This window comes from Vombatus ursinus, unplaced genomic scaffold (genome assembly GCF_900497805.2).
Source record: "Vombatus ursinus unplaced genomic scaffold, bare-nosed wombat genome assembly UNPS02011591.1, whole genome shotgun sequence".
In the NCBI taxonomy this organism is placed as follows: domain Eukaryota; kingdom Metazoa; phylum Chordata; class Mammalia; order Diprotodontia; family Vombatidae; genus Vombatus; species Vombatus ursinus.
This window is the reverse complement of record NW_020951369.1, coordinates 1,234,625-1,252,588: the sequence shown is the minus strand read 5'-3', so window position 1 is coordinate 1,252,588 and position 17,964 is coordinate 1,234,625. Positions and strand designations below refer to the sequence as shown.

Genomic DNA, 17,964 nt, shown 5'->3' with positions numbered 1-17,964 from the left:
GGTCTTGAAATCAAGATAGAGAAAGGGGGAACTCTGAATCTCCCCAAATCATTAGTTATTAATAGTCATTTCTCTCAAGGTGGTAATTCTACATGGCCTCTGAGCTCCTTTCCAGCTCTAAATCTATGATCTCAGAAGCACCTACCTTCAGGGAATATAGTGTGAGGCTTGGAGTCAGGAAAACTGAATTTAAATGTGGCCTCAAACACTTATTAGCCACGTGACCCTAAGTCAGTACATTTCACCCTATTAAGAGAAAACACCTTTAGGAACCAGAGCTGGATTAGAGTACCTCCTTATAGGAAGTTTTCTGAATATTTATGTAGCTTATGCCACCATATAAAAACCCCAAATGCTTAGTTGTTTACTGAATTAGTCAAGGTGCAAGGTCGAATAGGAAGTGTGTGTGTGTGTGTGTGTGTGTGTGTGTGTGTGTGTGTGTGTGTGTGAGAGTGTGTGTGTGGATCTGAAATCTAAATTTATTATTTTTCAAAGGTTGGAGCAATTATTTCTTGCAAAATATGAACACAAATACAATTTGTTTGTTTTAAAATATGTAAATGTTATCACTAAACATACACAGTTTATGTTATTTAACAGCAAAGGGGCAGAAAAGTACAATAGATCTCATAAGAGAATCTACTGTTTTACCATGGGCAAGTCCTAGCTTCTATGAATTAGCTTCCTCAAGTATGAAATGAAAATCATAATATTTACATCTGGGTTCAAGTCTTGCCTCTAGTAAAAACCAGCTTTGTAATCACTGTCAGGTCACTTTACTGCTTGGTGCCCACCAACCCCTCCCATCCCACAACTCTCTAAAACTATGACTCAAAGAGGAGTTAGCAATTTTTATTGGTAAAGTGATTTTTTTCACATGAGGAATTCACCACACAGAGAAAATCATTTGCATTTCCTCCTTCTTTCTTCCTAGTATACTATATGCCTCACAGGACTATTGTGAGGAAAGAAAACTACTTTAAAAAACTTAAAGTCACAGAGAAAGAGAGAGAGAAAGAAAGAGAGAGAGAGAGAGAGAGAGAGATTATATAAATATATATGTACACATACACATATAAATATGCAGTTGTTATTAAATAATTTTTAAATTCTCATTTTAAAAAAATAGCTCAACAATAAGATACTAGTCTTCTAAGTAAATTTTCTTTGCATCATTCACTTGGTATACATCAAACCAATTTGTCTGCTGATAAGCAAAATTTCTTAGCAAACATTAATAGAACAATTTTAATTTTCTGTTCAAAAATTGTTCAAAATATTCTGTGACAAGGAATATTCTTTTTTTTTTTTTGCTTTCTGAAGTAGTTTGTAAAGTCAGTCTAAGGGCAATTGCTGAGGGGAACGGATGGATGTAGGGATGGATAAGCATTTATTAAGCAATTATTCTGTGTCAAGCAGTGTTAAAAGTTGGTAATTCAGAAAGGAAAGCAAGATAGCCACTGCTTTCAAAGAGTTCACATTCTAACAGAGGAAAATAATACATGTAGGATGGTTCATCTTTAAGGTAGAAGGAAAGTCCCAGTGATCCTCAGTAAGTAGAAATCAAGAAATCAGAGATAAGAATGAATGTCAATCTTCCATTCTTATTTAAGTTAAATAAAAAAGCAAGGAATCAGGAATGGCTACCTCTTAGAATTTTTTTTTTCAGTAAAAGAGTAAAATAAGGCAGAAAAGCCTCCAATGGATAATCAGAGAGACTTATTGGAGATTAGGAGTCCCAGACACAAGATTGCATCACTCTTATTTCTTTTCCTTGTATAAGAAGCCTGAGAAGTGGAAATATTTAAATGAAGATAAAATCCCCTGGTGAAATCCTTTTATAAATATGCTATGCAAGTGAGCATCTAAGAGGAATTAAGATTATTTGTTAAGTCATGGTATCCATAGCTGACGCCAAATGGCAGGTTGTCAGTAGGGGCTTTCCATATAAAGTGAAATAGGTTAGGGTGAGCATCTTAGCATGTCATGTTAAATCAAAAAAAAAGGATAAAAGATAATAAAGAGAGAGAAAAACGCCTAATTGTATCTTTACATGCTTTCTTTATGAGTTGACTTCAGAGCCATTAGATGTTCTGGTTTTTATTTAATGTTTGTAACAGTTTAAATATATATATATTTTTTCTATTTAAAAATGATTATTTCTGTTATAAGACTTCCACATTTATGTTTTTAAGCCTGTGGAAATCTGAGCAAATAGTTGCCATCTGAAACTCAGGGAAAAAAATAGGTTCGTAATTTCATAGACTTAAGTTTGAAGAGATGCTCGTCATCCTCTAGTTGAACCTTTTTCTTTTATAGATGGAGAAACTGAGGCCCAGAGAGATTAAAGTGACTTGTAGGAAAAAGGTCATGCTGGCAATAAATTATTGAGATGAGATTTGAACTCGGGCTTACTAATTCCAAAGTGTAAAAAAAAAAAGTGCTTTTAAGACTATAGCTCATTGTCACCATATCATTTATTAATCCTCATGCCTGAGGTACCCTAATGTTACCTGAGAGCATTGCATTTAAATTTAATTGATACTGAATAGGAGTTAAGGCCTTTGAAAACTGAATCTGCAAAACTAACTCTTGATGTGATAACATTTTCCCTGGGTTCTTTCAGCTACTGAATTTCTCCTTTAGTTATCAGGTCACAAAGACTTATGACTAAAATTTCTCAGGTGTAATAACACTTCAATTTATATCATGGAGACCTTCCACTGAGAGTTATAAGGGTTGTAATTTGCACCAGTGAAGAGATTATCCCTCCCTGATGAAAGCATAGACCATTTGAAGTACCCCAAAAAATAAAAGGTGTTTGTTTTTTTTTAATTGAATTTTATTGTTTTTCACATTGCTTTTATATATACCACTTCATTTCTTTCTTTCAGCAATCGTAGGAGGTAGGCAGAGCAGGTGGTAGGTAAGGTGGTATGATGGTGAACAGAGAACTTTTGTTACATTCTTACCATCTCTGTGACCTTAGATAAATCTTCTAATTTCTTTGAGTCTCAAATTCCTTGAGTGTGAAATGAGGAGAGTGTGCTAGATAACCTTCAAGCTTCTTTCCAGTTCAAAATTCTGTGATCAGTATATTACAAATAACAAAACAGAAGCCTACAGAGTTCACTTGTCCAAATACACAGAAAGTTATGGAGGTAAAACTAGAACCTCCCAGGTCTTTTGTCTCCTATTCTGGAACTTGGTTTGCTTTACTATGCTGCTTATATAACAGGGAATACTCAACCCCTCCCCCCATCCCACTGCCTAAAGGCCAGGTGTGTTACATTTTCCCCTCCACCAGAGTACCACCAGATGTCTAGTCTTTCTGTCATTCACTCAGACCCCAACCAATTGTGTTCCCTCAAAATTTAGGGATCTCATATACTTCTTTTCCTTTTAACCACTTAACAGTCAGGTTAGCTTTTATGAAAGAATAGAATTGGACCTAAAGACCTATAGGGCCCTCTCCAATTAGAAATATTACTACTCTTCACTTATTGTTAGTCTAAAACTGTAATTCATTGGAATAGGGAACTCTCATTAAGGAAGCCTCGATCAGTATAAATCAGCAGCTGCTCTTCAATTTAAAATCTTAGCATTAGGTGCTAACTTTGAGCATTGAGATAACTTGTCCAAGGTCATAAAGCCAGAAAGTTTCAGAAACTGGACTTGAGCACATATCATCCTGACCCTGAAGACTGTTTTCACAAAAAGAGACCACACTGCCTCTTTTTGTTTTTTAACTCAACATTATTTTGTTTGTTTGTTTGTTTCTGATGTGCCTCCTCTATCTATAACTTGGTTCCCGTGTCTTTAGTGGCTATTTTCTCATACTTAACCTCTTTAATTGATTAAAAAATTAAATCCTAAAAATGAAATAAACTATCTCCATGCAGGGATCACGACAGTACTGACTATGACGACTCTGAGTACCATAGCGCGGAAGTCCTTACCTCGAGTGTCTTATGTCACCGCCATGGACCTGTTTGTGACTGTGTGCTTTCTATTTGTCTTTGCTGCTCTGATGGAATATGCTACTCTTAACTATTATTCAAGCTGCAGAAAACCAAACTGTGCCAAGAAGAAAAAGTCGGTATGTTGTCTTTACTGTATTTACTAAAACAGCCAAATAATTTTTTTCAAAGGAAAAAATTACCTTGAATTAGTATGCTACATGTACATATGACATAATTAGTAGCTGTATGTATAACTATCCTTTTAGAGTGGAAAGATGAAGATAAAGACCTCCAATTTCATTACTGTAGGCAGTTCCCAGGGAACAAACATCCTCTCTGGATACAGAGCAGCAATTCATTTTTAACTTAAAGTCTTAGAGAGTTGCCCAAAGCAGATAGAGGTTGAATAACTTACTATCAGTCACACAGCCACTGTGTTTTAAAGGCAAGAATGGAACCCAGATCTTAATGATCTCAAGGCCTTCCATCTGCTATTTCACAACTTCTCTTAAAATTGTCTTTCCTGAGCTCAAGTAAATACTTATAACCTTTAGGTTTTTTTTGTTTTGTTTTGTTTTTTGGTGAGGCAATTGGGGTTAAGTGGCTTGCCCACAGTCACACAGCTAGTAAGTGTTATGTGTCTGAGGCTGGATTTGAACTCAAGTCCTCCTGACTCCAGGACCGGTGCTCTATCCACTGCTTATCCACTGCGACACCTAGCTGCCCCAACTTTTAGGTTTTTTTTTAAGCAACTAAGAAGTTCCCATTTGGGACTTCTCAGCCATGGAGAGTATTTCCCACTGGCAGTGTTCAATTATTCAGTACCCTTCCAAAGTATTTTTTTTTCATTTCCAACATCTAATTTTATGGCTTTTTCCTAATGGGACATGGGTTAATTTAGTCATGGGAGAGTTGAGTTTTAGTAAATGAAAATGGCATGCTAAATGGTTTTTTTCCCCCTTTTGTTCTAGTTAATGCACTCAGAGACAACTGAATGGGTCCATGAAAGAATACGTACACACACCCACAGCGTATGTATTGCTCCTGACCAGGTGTCAATAATTCCTGAGTGTCTTTATTTAAATGAGCTTTCATTTGAAAATAAGCTATGTACATGCTATCTGTGCCTAATTGACACATCTGTTATATTTATCACTCTATATGTACAATAAATGTATCTTGCCAACCTGTGTACTAGACGTGTTTGCCAAAATTGCTGTTGAGTTTTCCACTTAGTACTTTTTAAATCTTCTCGTGGGAAGTCTCAGTGAGGTGCCATCTTTTTTTAATGTGTTTGATGTGTTTCTTTTCATTGGCTTCATCAGGTTTAAAGAATAACCCATTTCAGCCTCAATGGAAAATCACAATAAGAAAGTATGGATTTTGTCAGCATCTGCTCTACTGAATATTCACATGGCAGAATGCACCATGGCAGAATGCAGGGTGCTTAAGAACAGCTACAAAACCAGAATGAATCACTTGGGTATCAAGGAGGCAGAAAAATGTTAACCAACTTAGCCAAAGAGCTGAAGGTCAAGTTCAGGGGCTAGAACAGTTACTGACACATAGACATAAATGCTTGTTGATTGATTTGGCTGCAGAGAATGGAGAAAAAATAAAATAAAAACAGAAAAGAGGCAGATTATCCTTTTTCCCCTTTTTTGTATAGAAGTCATTCAGCTAAGAGCAAGTAAAGAATCTCTTGAGCAAAGGGAATAGAAAATCTCCTATGACTAGAAAGCAAAACAACACAGGGGAAAGTCTAGTGCCCTAGGAAAAAGAATAAAATGAATTAATTCAAAATCAAAAGGGTGTCAATCAAGTGGGAGAAAGACAAAGACACAATCAGACAACTCTTCAGCAAATAATTTATACTTTTAACAAAAACAGTCCAACAATTTCAAAACTGAAAAAGTTTATAGTGATAGTTATACTCCTGTTCCATAAGATACTCCAAATTTTGCCATTTTCAACCATTGCCACCACAATTAAAATGAAGCAGTGAGGTGAATCAGCTCCAAAAGTACAAGGAAGATGTTGTAGGATCTTTTAGGGTAAGTGTAAAGACACCTTTACATCCAGAAGGATTAAAAGAATGAATAACTCAGGATATGACTACTGAATGAAGTTAATGAACTACTCAAGCAACACTAGAAAATATTTCTTGGAAGCAGTTAATAGCCTCATTAAGAAATATTTTGAGACTTTTCAGCACAGTTGGGATAAGGCATTTGTGATCCCTAGGCCAGGTTGGAAAACTGGGCAACCTGACATTTGCAAATTGAGCCCATATACATTTGAAGTTTCATTTTCCTGGAGATGTGCCTAGCTGAGACTTTGAACCTACTATAATCCATATGATTTGAGTGATCACAAAATGGCTTCCTAGATAGAACCATAAAAACCAATTAAAATATAGGTATGTATGTAAGTATGTATATGTGTGTGTGTGTGTGTATAGACAGAGACTGATTCCCAAGAATTCATAATATCCAAGATCACACTATATTCCTCCTGCTCATGCACAGAAACTGAGGACTAGGAAGAAGATATTTCTCCTATCTCCATCTAAACAAAGGCATTCCTTCCATAGGTGGTTTTGTTCCTTAAGTCCCCATTAGAAACTGGGATATCCCTACAAAACCAATCAAGATCCTCTAGTATCATTGTATCCTAAATGCCAATGCATAGCAGCCCACTGTAAGTTTGGCACTACCCCCACCACAGTACTTGAGCATATGGCCTCGGCTTCCTTCCCCCTACAGGCTGCTATAGTTAAAATATCCTGAGCAATGGTGGAACCTTGGCCTTCATGCTAGAAAAATTCATTTCAATAACCCTTCAAGTCTGGACACAAAGGCTTGTGTGTCCTGAAAACAACCAGGTGGGGTGGGAGACCAACTCTGTGTGACTGGGAAACAAGTAGGTAAAGTGCCTGCTTTTAGGAATGCCCTACATTTTGGTGGGGAAGAATGACCTTGCTACCCTAGACTCAAGTGCAATTTTACTAACAATTTTGATATATATACATCCAAACACACACATATACACACCTGTATATATGTATATACACATTCATTACGTATCATATGTACACATACACATACACATGTATTATATATTATAAATATTATATATGTATAAAATCTTTCAATTCTACATTTAAAAAGTCATTCCTAAAGTTTATTAAAGAAGAAAGCATCTTCATATAGTACCTACCCAACATAGAAAGACATATAGTTAAGGCCTGATGATATTGGGGGCTAGAGAGTATTCTACCCAAAAGGCAATATCTAATTGCACCTAATGAAGGTTGATCCTAGGAATGGGAAATCCTAGAGAGGAAGCTTAGATTCCAAACCACCAGACTTCTCCCTAAAGCGGTCCTATTAAACTACATGCTCATTTAACAATAACTTGCTTAAATTAACCAGGCAGGTTACTAAATACTAATAGTATTTATTTCCCCATATTGAAAGAAACCCTCTGGGAAATAGTGTTAAGGTGGCGGGGGGGAAGAAGGAGTAATAGGATAAATTTGAGGCTCTTTTAGCACTTGCTGTAGTACCCAGTCAGAATTACTCCTTTTATCCTGTTTTATAGTCATCAATTCCAGAGAGTCCAAGACATTCTTCAGGAAAAAAAAAAAAGCAATACTGAAAGATCTAAAAGCATACTTTCCCTATATCCATTAACACTTAATCTACTTATCTCTTCACCTAGGTAATTAACAACTCTATTTGACAATCCTCTGACTTCTGTGTTTTATTATTTTTTTTATTTAAATCTCATTTACCTCTGCCTCTAATTGCTTAATCTTTAAAGACAATTTATGTTGTTTTATTGTCCTTCTTCAGGAACACATCATTTCTATAGATGACATCAATAGCCAAATAATACTTCTTGCATTTTTCTTACAAATTTCTTTCGATATGTATCTTAATAATCTCACAGAATCAGTAGGAACTTTTTTCTTTATTCAAAAAAGAAGGCTTTGGCCATATATTCTAGACAAGGCTTTTACTATTGGGAAAAAATAATCTATTTCTATCCATACCATTGTCCAGCTCTTCTTTTCTTCCACAATGCCTTTTGTTCATTTTAAAAATTAATTGAAGCATAAGTCTATGGTAAAAATAAAAGAAAAATAGCAACAATAACTAATATAACTTACAGGACCAAATTTATGGGGTAAGCCTATATTCAGCTTAGTAAAGCGGGTTCAAGATTTTTATTTTTTTATTTAGTATTTTATTTCTCCCTAGTTACATATAAAGACAATTTTTAACATTCATTTTTAAAACTTTGAGTTCCAAATCCTCTCCCCAACCCCCCCTTACCCCCTGCATTGAGAAGGCAAGCAATTCCATGTAGGTTATACATGTGTAGTCATGAAAAACATTTTCACATTTTTCATGTTGTAAAAGAAAACATAGACAAGAAAAAAATTCAAGAAAAATAAAGAAAGTAAAAAAAAAAGTATGATTCAATCTGTATTCAGACAACAACAGCTCTTTCTCTGGGGATAGATAGCATTTTTTGTCATAAGTCCTTCAGAGTTGTGTTGGATCACTGTATTGCTGAGAATAGCAATAGCTGATCATCTTACAATTTTGCTGTTACTTTCTACACAGTACATTTCATTTTGCCTCATTTCATGCAAGTGTTTCCAGGTTTTTCTGAGAGCATCGTGCTCATCATTTCTTATAGTACAGTAGTATTCCATCATAATCACATACCACAATTTGTTCAGCTATTCCCCAATTGATGGGCATCCCCTCAACTTCTAATTCTTTACCCCCAGAAAAGAGCTGCTATAAATATAGGTCCTTTTCCTTTTGTTTTTTTTTTATCTTTTTGGGGAGATTGACCTAGCAGTGGTATTGGTAGGTCAAAGGGTATGCATGGTTTTATAGCCCATTGGGCATAGTTCCAAATTGCTCTACAGAATGGTTCAATCAATTTACAACTCCACCAACAGTGCATTAAAGTTTAATTTTTTCCCACATTCTCTCCAACACTTGTCATTTACCTTTTCTGTCCTATTAGCCAGTCTCATAGGTATGAGGTAGTACCTCACAATTGTTTTAATTTGCATTTCTCCAAATAATAGTGAGAGTACTTTTTTAATATGACTATAAATATCTTTGATTACTTCATCTGAAAATGGATCATATATTTTGATCATTTATCAGTTGGGGAATGGCTATTACTTTTATAAATTTGACTTAGTTCTCTATATATTTGAAAAAAAAGACCTTTATCAGAGAAACTTGCTTCAAATTTTTTTTTCACAGTTACTCTTGTTGATTTTATTTCCCTCCATCCTATTCCCCACCCTGTTTATTCTATTCTCTCCTTTCACCCAGTCCCTCCACAAGTGTTTTGCTTCTGACTGCCCCTTCCCTCAATCTGCCCTCCCTTCTATCATGCCACCCCCCACCTTCTCTTATCCCTTTCTCCTCCTACTTTCCTGTAGAATAAGTAAAATAGATTTCATACCTATTTGAATGTGTATGTTATTCCCTCTCTGAGCCAATTCTAATGAGGTGAGGTTCACTCACTCCTCTGTACATCCTCGCTCTTCCCCTCTACTGCAAAAGGTTTTTCTTGCCTCTTTTATGTGAAATAATTTGCCCCATTTTACCTCTCTCTTTCTCTTTCTCCCAGAACATTCCTCTCTCATCCCTTAATATTAATTTTTAGATATCATCCCTTCACATTCAACTCACACTTGTGCCCTTTGTCTATATATGCTTCTTCTAACTACCCTAATAATGAGAAAGGTCTTCTGAGTTACAAATATCATCTTCCTATGTAGGAAGTCCCTTATGATTTCCCTTTCCTGTTTACCTTTTTATGCTTCTCTTGAGTGTTGTATTAGAAAGTCATATTTTCTATTCAGCTCTGTTCTTTTCATCAAGAGTGCTTGAAAGTCCTCTGTCTCATTAAATATCCATTTTCCCCCTACAATGATTATATGCAGTTTTGCTGGGTAGGTATTTCTTGGTTGTAATACTAGCTCCTCTGTAATATCATATTCCAAGCCCTCCAATCCTTTAATGTAGAAGCTGCTAAATCTTGTCTTATCCTGACTATGGCTCTACCATACTTGTAACTGCTCACAATATTTTCTCCTTGACCTGGGAACTCTGGAATTTGGCTATAATAACCCTGGCATTTTTTACTTGGGGATCTTTTTCAGGAGGTAACCAGTGGATTCTTTCAATTTCTATTTTACCTGCTGCTTCTACAATGTCAGGGCAGTTTTCCTTGATAATTTCTTGAAAGATGATGCCTAGGCTCTTTTTTTGATCAAGGCTTTCAGGTAGTCCAATAATTTTTAAATGATCTCTCCTGGATTTATTTTCCAAATCAGTTGTTTTTCCAATGAAATACTTCACATTGCCTTTTATTTTTTTTTTCATTCTGTTGGTTTTGTTTTATGATTTCTCATAGAGTCATTAGTTTCCATTTGCTCCATTTTAATTTTTAAGGAATCATTTTCCTCAATGAGTTTTTCCATTTGGGCAATTCTTCTTTTTAAGGCATTCTCCTCCTCAATGACTTTTTGGATTTCTTTTAATATTTGCCCTAGTCTGTTTTTTAGGGTATTATTTTCTTCAGCATTCTTTTTTGTCTCCTTTACCAAACTGTTGATTTGGTTTCATGATTTTCTTGCATCACTGTCATTTCTCTTCCCAATTTTTCCTCTACCTCTCTTCCTTGATTTTCAAAATATTTTTGAGCTTTCCATGGCCTGAGACCAATTCATATTTTTCTTGGAGGCTTTGGATGTAGGAGCTTTGACTTTTTTTGTTTTCTTCTGAGGTTGTGTTTTGATCTTTCTTGTCATCATAGTAAATTTCAATAGTCAGTTTTTTTTTCCATTGTTTGGTCATTTTCCCAGCTTATTGGTTGACTTTTAAATCTTTGTTAAAGTAGGGCTCTGCTTCCAGGGTGGAGGGCACACTATCCCAAGTTTCAAGGGGTTTGTGCCGCTATTTTCAAAAATATTTCTAGGGATCTGTAAGTTTTCAGTTCTTCCAAGGTGGTATAATCTAAGGAGAGATGTTTACTACTCTCCTGGCCTGTGCTCTGGTCTATGAGTGACCACAAGCACTCTTTTCTGCCTTAGAACAGTAAGGAGGGTCCCCCCTCTGCTGTGGCTGCAAGCTCTGCTATGCTAGTGCATAGCATTTGATCCTGGGACTGTCACCCAGGACCCAGATCAAAATATGAGCAAAGCAACAGAATCCTGCCTCAGTGGTAGCACAAAGACCCCCATGACCTCCTTCTGATCGGTTGTTCCACCCTCCTTACTATGTGTGGACTGAGAGTTCCAGAAGCAGCCACTACTTCTGTCACTGCTGCTGTTGCTGATTCAGTCATTCCCCAGGCCTTCTCCTGGTTTGCTAGGGCCATGGTTATAATGGTACTGCCTGTGCTGGACCGCACTACACTCTCACACAGGTGCAGCTGTTCTTCTAAGTTGTCTTTGGTGTCTGTGGGCAAAGAGGTCTGGAAACCATTGCTGTTGCAAGTGATTCAGTCATTCCAATGCCAGCTCTGGCTTTGCTGTGACCAGGTCTGCCCTGGCACAGCCTACACTGGACTGCACTCCTCTCTCACTCTGGTGCAGCAGAGCTTTCCTGCCAACCATCCAAGTTGTCTTGGGCTAGAAATTTGTTTCACTCAGTCTTTTTGTGGGTTCTGCTACTCTAGAATTTGTTTAGTGTAATTTTTTAAAGATATTTGGAGGGATTTGGGGGAGAGCTCAGGTGAGTCCCTGGTTTTACTCTGCTATCTTGGCTTCACCTCCCAAGATTTTTATTTTTAATATAATAAGTGCTCATGAACCCTAAAATCTAATTAAAACTACTTTGATCATCAAAGTTAAAATAATATAGAAATTAAAATGTCATAAAACATACCTCTCCTTCTATAATTACTATCAGGAACTGACGTACCCTGTAGGCAGTTATACTTCTAGAAAATATTTCTGACATCTTCCTGCCTTCAGGCCATCAGGGATGCAAAACACCAACTGGGAGTGAACCATGAGGTCTGATGAAGAATGGGCTGTGGACAAAAGTTGCAGTGCCCCCGTGATCCCTATTCCCCATTTTACAGATGAGCAAATAGAGGCCTACATGAATGAAATGTCTTGCTTAAGGTGGTCACACAGATATTGAATGACAGAGCTGTGTTTAGTACCTAAAGCGTCTGACTACAAATTTGGCCTTCTTTCCATTGTACCATAGTACAATGTTGTACCTACACATATTCCTACAATTTAATTTTAAGTCACAATTTTCCCCATCAGTGGAAACCTAGGATAAAACTCATATAACCTACAGCATAAGTATCTCAAGGTAGAGTTGTCCAATTGTGAAAATATATCCATCTTTTGGGTTTCTTCAAGCCACTGCTGCCTGTCAGCTACTATGGAAACGACCCTCAATTAATCTTGATACTTTCTAGGTTGAAAGTATAGATTCATTGGTTGAAAGGGACTACAAAAAAGATTTGGTTAAGTCCTCCTGCAGGCAGCTTAGTACCTAGTCAGCCAAAACAAATTTTCATCTTTCCTATTTCCAAAGATCTCTCAGGATAGACACCATTTGAATAAATAGTCTATTTAAAACTGTAACTGTCTGTCATAGAAAGGAACAGCTTCATACAAGACAACACCATAAGAAGCAGTAACTTTGAGCTCTGCTCCTTTTTTTTTTAATCACCTCCACCACCATATCACGGCTTTTCACAACTAACACAATACAGTTGTGTGTGTTTGTACACATATGGTAGAGAAGATTAATGGATCTAAGAACCAAAATCTTGAGAGGCAGGATGGTATAGTAATGTCTAGATAGTCCACCTGGGAGTCAGAAAGATTGAGATTCAAGCCATACCTTGGATACATTCTGACTGTGTAACCCTGGGCCTCTCACTTAGTGTGTCTAGAAATTCTCTGAGATTTAAAGTTGGTGATATTCATTGATAGAAAAAGTTCCTCCTTGAGAGTTCCAGTGCCAATGAAATAATTTTATTGTTCAGTCATTAAATCATGTCTGACGCTTTGTGATCCCACAGACCATACCATGCCAGGCCCTTCTATCCTCTAGTATCCCTCAAAGTCTTTCCAAGTTCATATCCATTGTTTCCATGACACTTCATCTCACCTCCTGCTGTCCCCTTTTCCTTTTGCCTTCAAGTTTTCCCACAATCAGGGTCTTTCCAAATGAGTTCTGTTTTCCCATTATATGTCAAAAGTATCTAAGCTTCAGTTTCAGTATTTGATCTTCCAGTGAATAGTCTGAGTTAATTTCTTTAAGTATTGACTGATTTGATCTACTTGCTGCCTAAGAGATTCTCGAAAGTCTTCTCTAGCACCAAAATTCAAAAGTGTCAATTCTGTGGCATTCAGCTTTCCTTATAATCCAACTCTCACAGTTATACATTACTACTATCAAACCATAATTATACAGACTTTTGTAGGCAAGGTGATATATGCTGTCCAGATGGTGTAGCTTTCCTTCTAAGAAGCAAGAGTCTTTTAATTTTATGGCTACAGTCATCATCTACAGTGATCTTTGAGCCCAAGAAAATAAAATCTAATACTGCTTCTATTTCTTCTTCCTCTGCTTGCCAGGAAGTGATGGGACCAATTGCCAAGATTTTACAGTTGTTGTTGTTGTTGTTGTTGTTGTTGTTGTTTTATGTTAAGTTTAAGCCAGTTTTTACTTTCTCTTCTTTCATCCTCATCAAGAGACTTCTTACTCCTTCACTTTCTGCCTTCATAGTGTTATTGTCTGCATATCTGAGGTTTTTGATGTTTATCCCAGGAACATAATTCTGGCTTTTGATTCACCCAACCTGGCATTTTGCATGATGTAGTTTACATATAAGTTAAATAAATTAGATGACATTATACAGCCTTGTAGTACTCCTTTTCCAATCTTAAACCAATCAGTTGTTCCATGTTTGCTTGTAATTTTTGTTTCTTGGCCTCCATAAAGACTTCTCAGGAGACAAGAAAGATGATATGGTACTCCCAACTCTTTGAGAATTTGCTGCGTTTCGTTATGATCCACACAGTCAAAGACTTTAATGTAGCCAATGAAACAGAAGCAGATTTTTTTTTTCTAGAACTCCCTTGCTTTCACCATGATCCAGCAAATGTTGGAAATTTTGTGTCTAGTTCCTCTACCTCTTTGAAAACTGGCCTGCTCTTCTGGTAATTCTTGGTTCACATATTGGTAAAGCCTAGCTTGCAGACTCTTAAGCATAATCTTGCAGGTATGTGAAATTAGAGCAGTTGTTTGATAATTTGAGCATTCTTTGGCATTGCCCTTCTTTAGGATTGGGATGTAAATTGATCTTTTCCAATCCAGTGGCCACTGTTTAGTTTTCCAAATTTACTAGCATATTGAATACAGCACTTTAGCAGCACCATCTTTTAGGATTTTAAATAGCTCAACTGGAATTCCATCACCTCCACTAGCCCTATTGTTAATGATGCTTCCTAAGGATGTCTTGCTCTAGATCGGCAACCACAACAGACGGGTTATCAGTTTTATTAAGATCTTTCTCTTATAGTTCTTCTGTATATTGCCACCTCTTCTTAATCTCTTCTATTTCTGTCAAGTCCTTGTCATGTTTGTCTTTTACCATGCCCATTTTTGCATGAGATGTTACCTCAATATTTCTAATTTTCTTGAAGAAATCTCGTCTTTCCCATTCTACCGTTTTCTTCTGTTTCTTTGCATTGCTCATTTAAGAAAACCTTCTTATCTCTCCTTGCTATTCTCTGGAAGTCTTCATTCAGTTGGGTATATCTTTCCCTTTCTCTTTTGCCTTTTGTTTTCCTTCTTTCCTTAGCTATTTATAAAGCCTCATCAGATAGCCATTTTGCTATCTTGCTTTTCTTTTTCTTTGGAATTTTGTTGTTGTTGTTGTTGCTGTTCTTCAGGTACTCTGTCTACCTATCTAATCCTTTAAATCTATTTTTTATTTCCACTTCACATTCATAAGGGATTTATTAAGGTCTTATCTATACAGTCTGATGGTTTTTTCCCTACTTTCTTCAATTGAAGTCTGAATTTTGCAATAAGAAGCCCATGATCTGAGCTACAGTCAGCTCCTGGATCACTGCCTTGTTATGTCAGAGAGACTTGTGTATCTCAACAAAACTATGAGTTATGCTGTGCAAAGTTACCCAAGACAGACAGGTCATAGTGGAGAGCTCTGACAAAAGGTAATACACTGGAGAAGGCAATGTCAAACCACTCTAGTATATTTGCCAAGAGAACCCTATGGACAGTATTAGAATGATAAAAGTTATGACAATGGAAGATGAGCCCCCTCAGTCAGAAAGCATCCAACACACTACTGGGGAAGAGCAGAGGACAGCTACAAGTAGTTCCAAGATCAATTAAGTGGTTGGGCCAAAATCAAAAAGAAACAGCGGCAAATGTGTCTGGTGACAAAAGGAATGTCCGATGCGGTAAAGATCAATATTGCATGGAAACCTGGAATGTAAGTTCTATGAACCAAGCTCGAGGTGGTCAGACAGAAGAAAAAAAAGATTAAACATCAACATCATGAATGTCAGTGAACTCAAATGGACAGGAATGAGTGAATTTTATTCAGGTGATCATTACATATACTGCTGTGAGCAAGAATCCCTTAGAAGAAATGCAGTAGCCATCATAATTAATAGAAGGGAGAAAAAAAATCAGTACTGAGGCATAATCTCCAAAAGAACAGAATTCCATGTGTTCAAATCCAAAGCTAATTGTTTAACATCACAGCAATATAAGTCTATGCTCCTACCACTAATGCCAAAGAGACTAAAGTTGATCTATAACATCTTCTAGAAATAACACCAAAAAAAAAAAAAGAGGTCTCATTCTTCATAAGGTATTGGAATGCTAAAATAGGAAATCAAAAGATAATTGGAATAACAAGCAAGTTTGACCTTGAAGTACAAAATGAAGGGGAGCAGAAACTAATTGAGTTTTGTCAAAATAACTCTCTGATCATAGCAAACACTCTTTTTCAACAACCCAAAAGGTAACTAACTACACATGGACATCACCAGATGGTCAAAAAAACATAGGACCTGTCAAAAAAAAAAAGATTAAAATTAGAGAAAAAAATTAAATGATTGATTCTAATTCCCTAAGTACAACTTCGTAAAATAAATTCTAAATGACCTCTCACCCCACTTCTGCCTTGTTCCAGGCAAGAAAATTCCTGTCATCTTATTTCATTATATTTCCTGCCCCTTTATGTATTTTTTTTTCCTTTATGACATGCCCCTAAGCTTTTCAGTTCAAGCAGCCCCAAATAAACCATATTACATTGTTTTAATGTCAGAGAAGGTCAAAATATGATTTCATTAGTTTTGGTTTATTATGGCAAATAAAAATTAAAAGCCATTCTCAATAAAAATCAGTTTAATATTTATTTTCTAGTTATTATTTATTTGACAAATTTTAAGTATTATCTAGAGCATTCTAAACAATTCTTTGGAGAGCCAGTTCTCAATTCTAGGAATATTTTATTTTTCCATTTGTTGATAATCTAGGCCTTTTGCTTCTTTCTACTATTTGTCTGTTTTCACTTTAGGTAATGGGTAGGCAGATAAAAGAAGGAATCTAATTCCATTCCAGTTCCTAAATCACTGAACATACAATGGCATCATGCCAAAAAGTTGTTGTTATTGTTTTTAATAGGCTTCTTGTCCTACAATACACTATGACTGACTGGAAGAAGAAAAATAACTTTTTTAATGTTGTTTCCCTTATTATAAAATTTTCTGTCAGACTACATAGTTTTGGAAAGATTTTATACAAATGTCAATTTTTATACTTTGAAAATATGTAATACTGCTTAGTACCCCAAATGAAGATGTATATGTCCTGCACACACATGCATAATTTTTAATTTTCACATACGTCTTTAATGCATCCTAAAATTCTAATCAGAATTCTATGGGCTATACTGAATTCATTCAAACTTCAGGGTTTTGTTTTGTTTTTTGATATTGCAAAATGAGGAAAATAAAAGGCATTCTTACAGTTTGAATTTTAGGCAAGTTGTTAATTGGTATACAGACTTTTTTTACTATATTCTTAGAATGCTCTAAGGTATATGAATGTTGCCTGGGTTTCAAGCCTGTAGCATTTGTATGAGACTGTCCTTATTGATGGAGAGAAAGATGGCTCAATACTGTGTGTCTGTTTGAGGAGCAGAGTTGGTGTAAGACCTTTGGAAAAAAGAGAAAATCTTCATTATTTCTTTGAGAAAATCAACTACTTCATGACATTCTATATAAAAAGACCTGTGGAAAAAAAAGAAGGAAAAAAAAGACTCTGGGAAGTAGCAAACATATAGAGGAACTGGCACTTCAACGTGTACCTGATTTCTAACCTGCCTCCCTAGAAACTTCATAGAATTTCCTTTTGGGTAAGCTTCTCCCCAAATACAAAGAGAAAGAGAGGCAGAGATAGACAACTGGAATCACTTTTTTGAGTCTTAAATTCTGCAACCGATTTTGTCCCATAGGCATATAGGCTTGAGACATCATCCTCTTGACCAAAGTGGAGTGCATTTCATGAATGTTCCAAATCTGAAATTTGTGTTACGTAGACAGACAAAGCAACAGAAAGATTGACAGATAGATAGCAGCATCTAGTTAAAGGATAGGAAAATCTGACAAACTACTAAGGGTTCAAAGTATTATATTTTCTTTTCTAAAATCTACTTTTCAGGCCATTTCTACATGTGTAACTAGACAGCAAAACTTTAACATTGTTTTTTAGTTAATCTCTGAAGGATTATTAATAGATTTGATAAACAGTTGCTTAGAATTTTACTATGATGATCCTTCCACTTCTCTTCTATAGAAATACCTGGAACTCCTTTTCCAATCCATTTATAATTAATTGTGAAATAAGCATCAGGTAAATAATTTTTTTTTATTTAACATGAA

At 36.0% G+C, this 17,964-nt stretch overlaps 1 protein-coding gene across 1 annotated transcript in view; it reads left to right on the top strand.

Annotated features, from left to right (window-relative positions):
* GABRG3 (gamma-aminobutyric acid type A receptor gamma3 subunit) overlaps positions 1-17,964 on the top strand; it is an 802,344-nt gene that overhangs the window by 782,178 nt on the left and 2,202 nt on the right. Inside the window, exons 8-9 of the mRNA XM_027856641.1 lie at positions 3,903-4,099; positions 4,934-4,993. Coding sequence (XP_027712442.1) covers positions 3,903-4,099; positions 4,934-4,993 — 257 coding nt within the window. The remainder of the gene's footprint in view (positions 1-3,902; positions 4,100-4,933; positions 4,994-17,964) is intronic.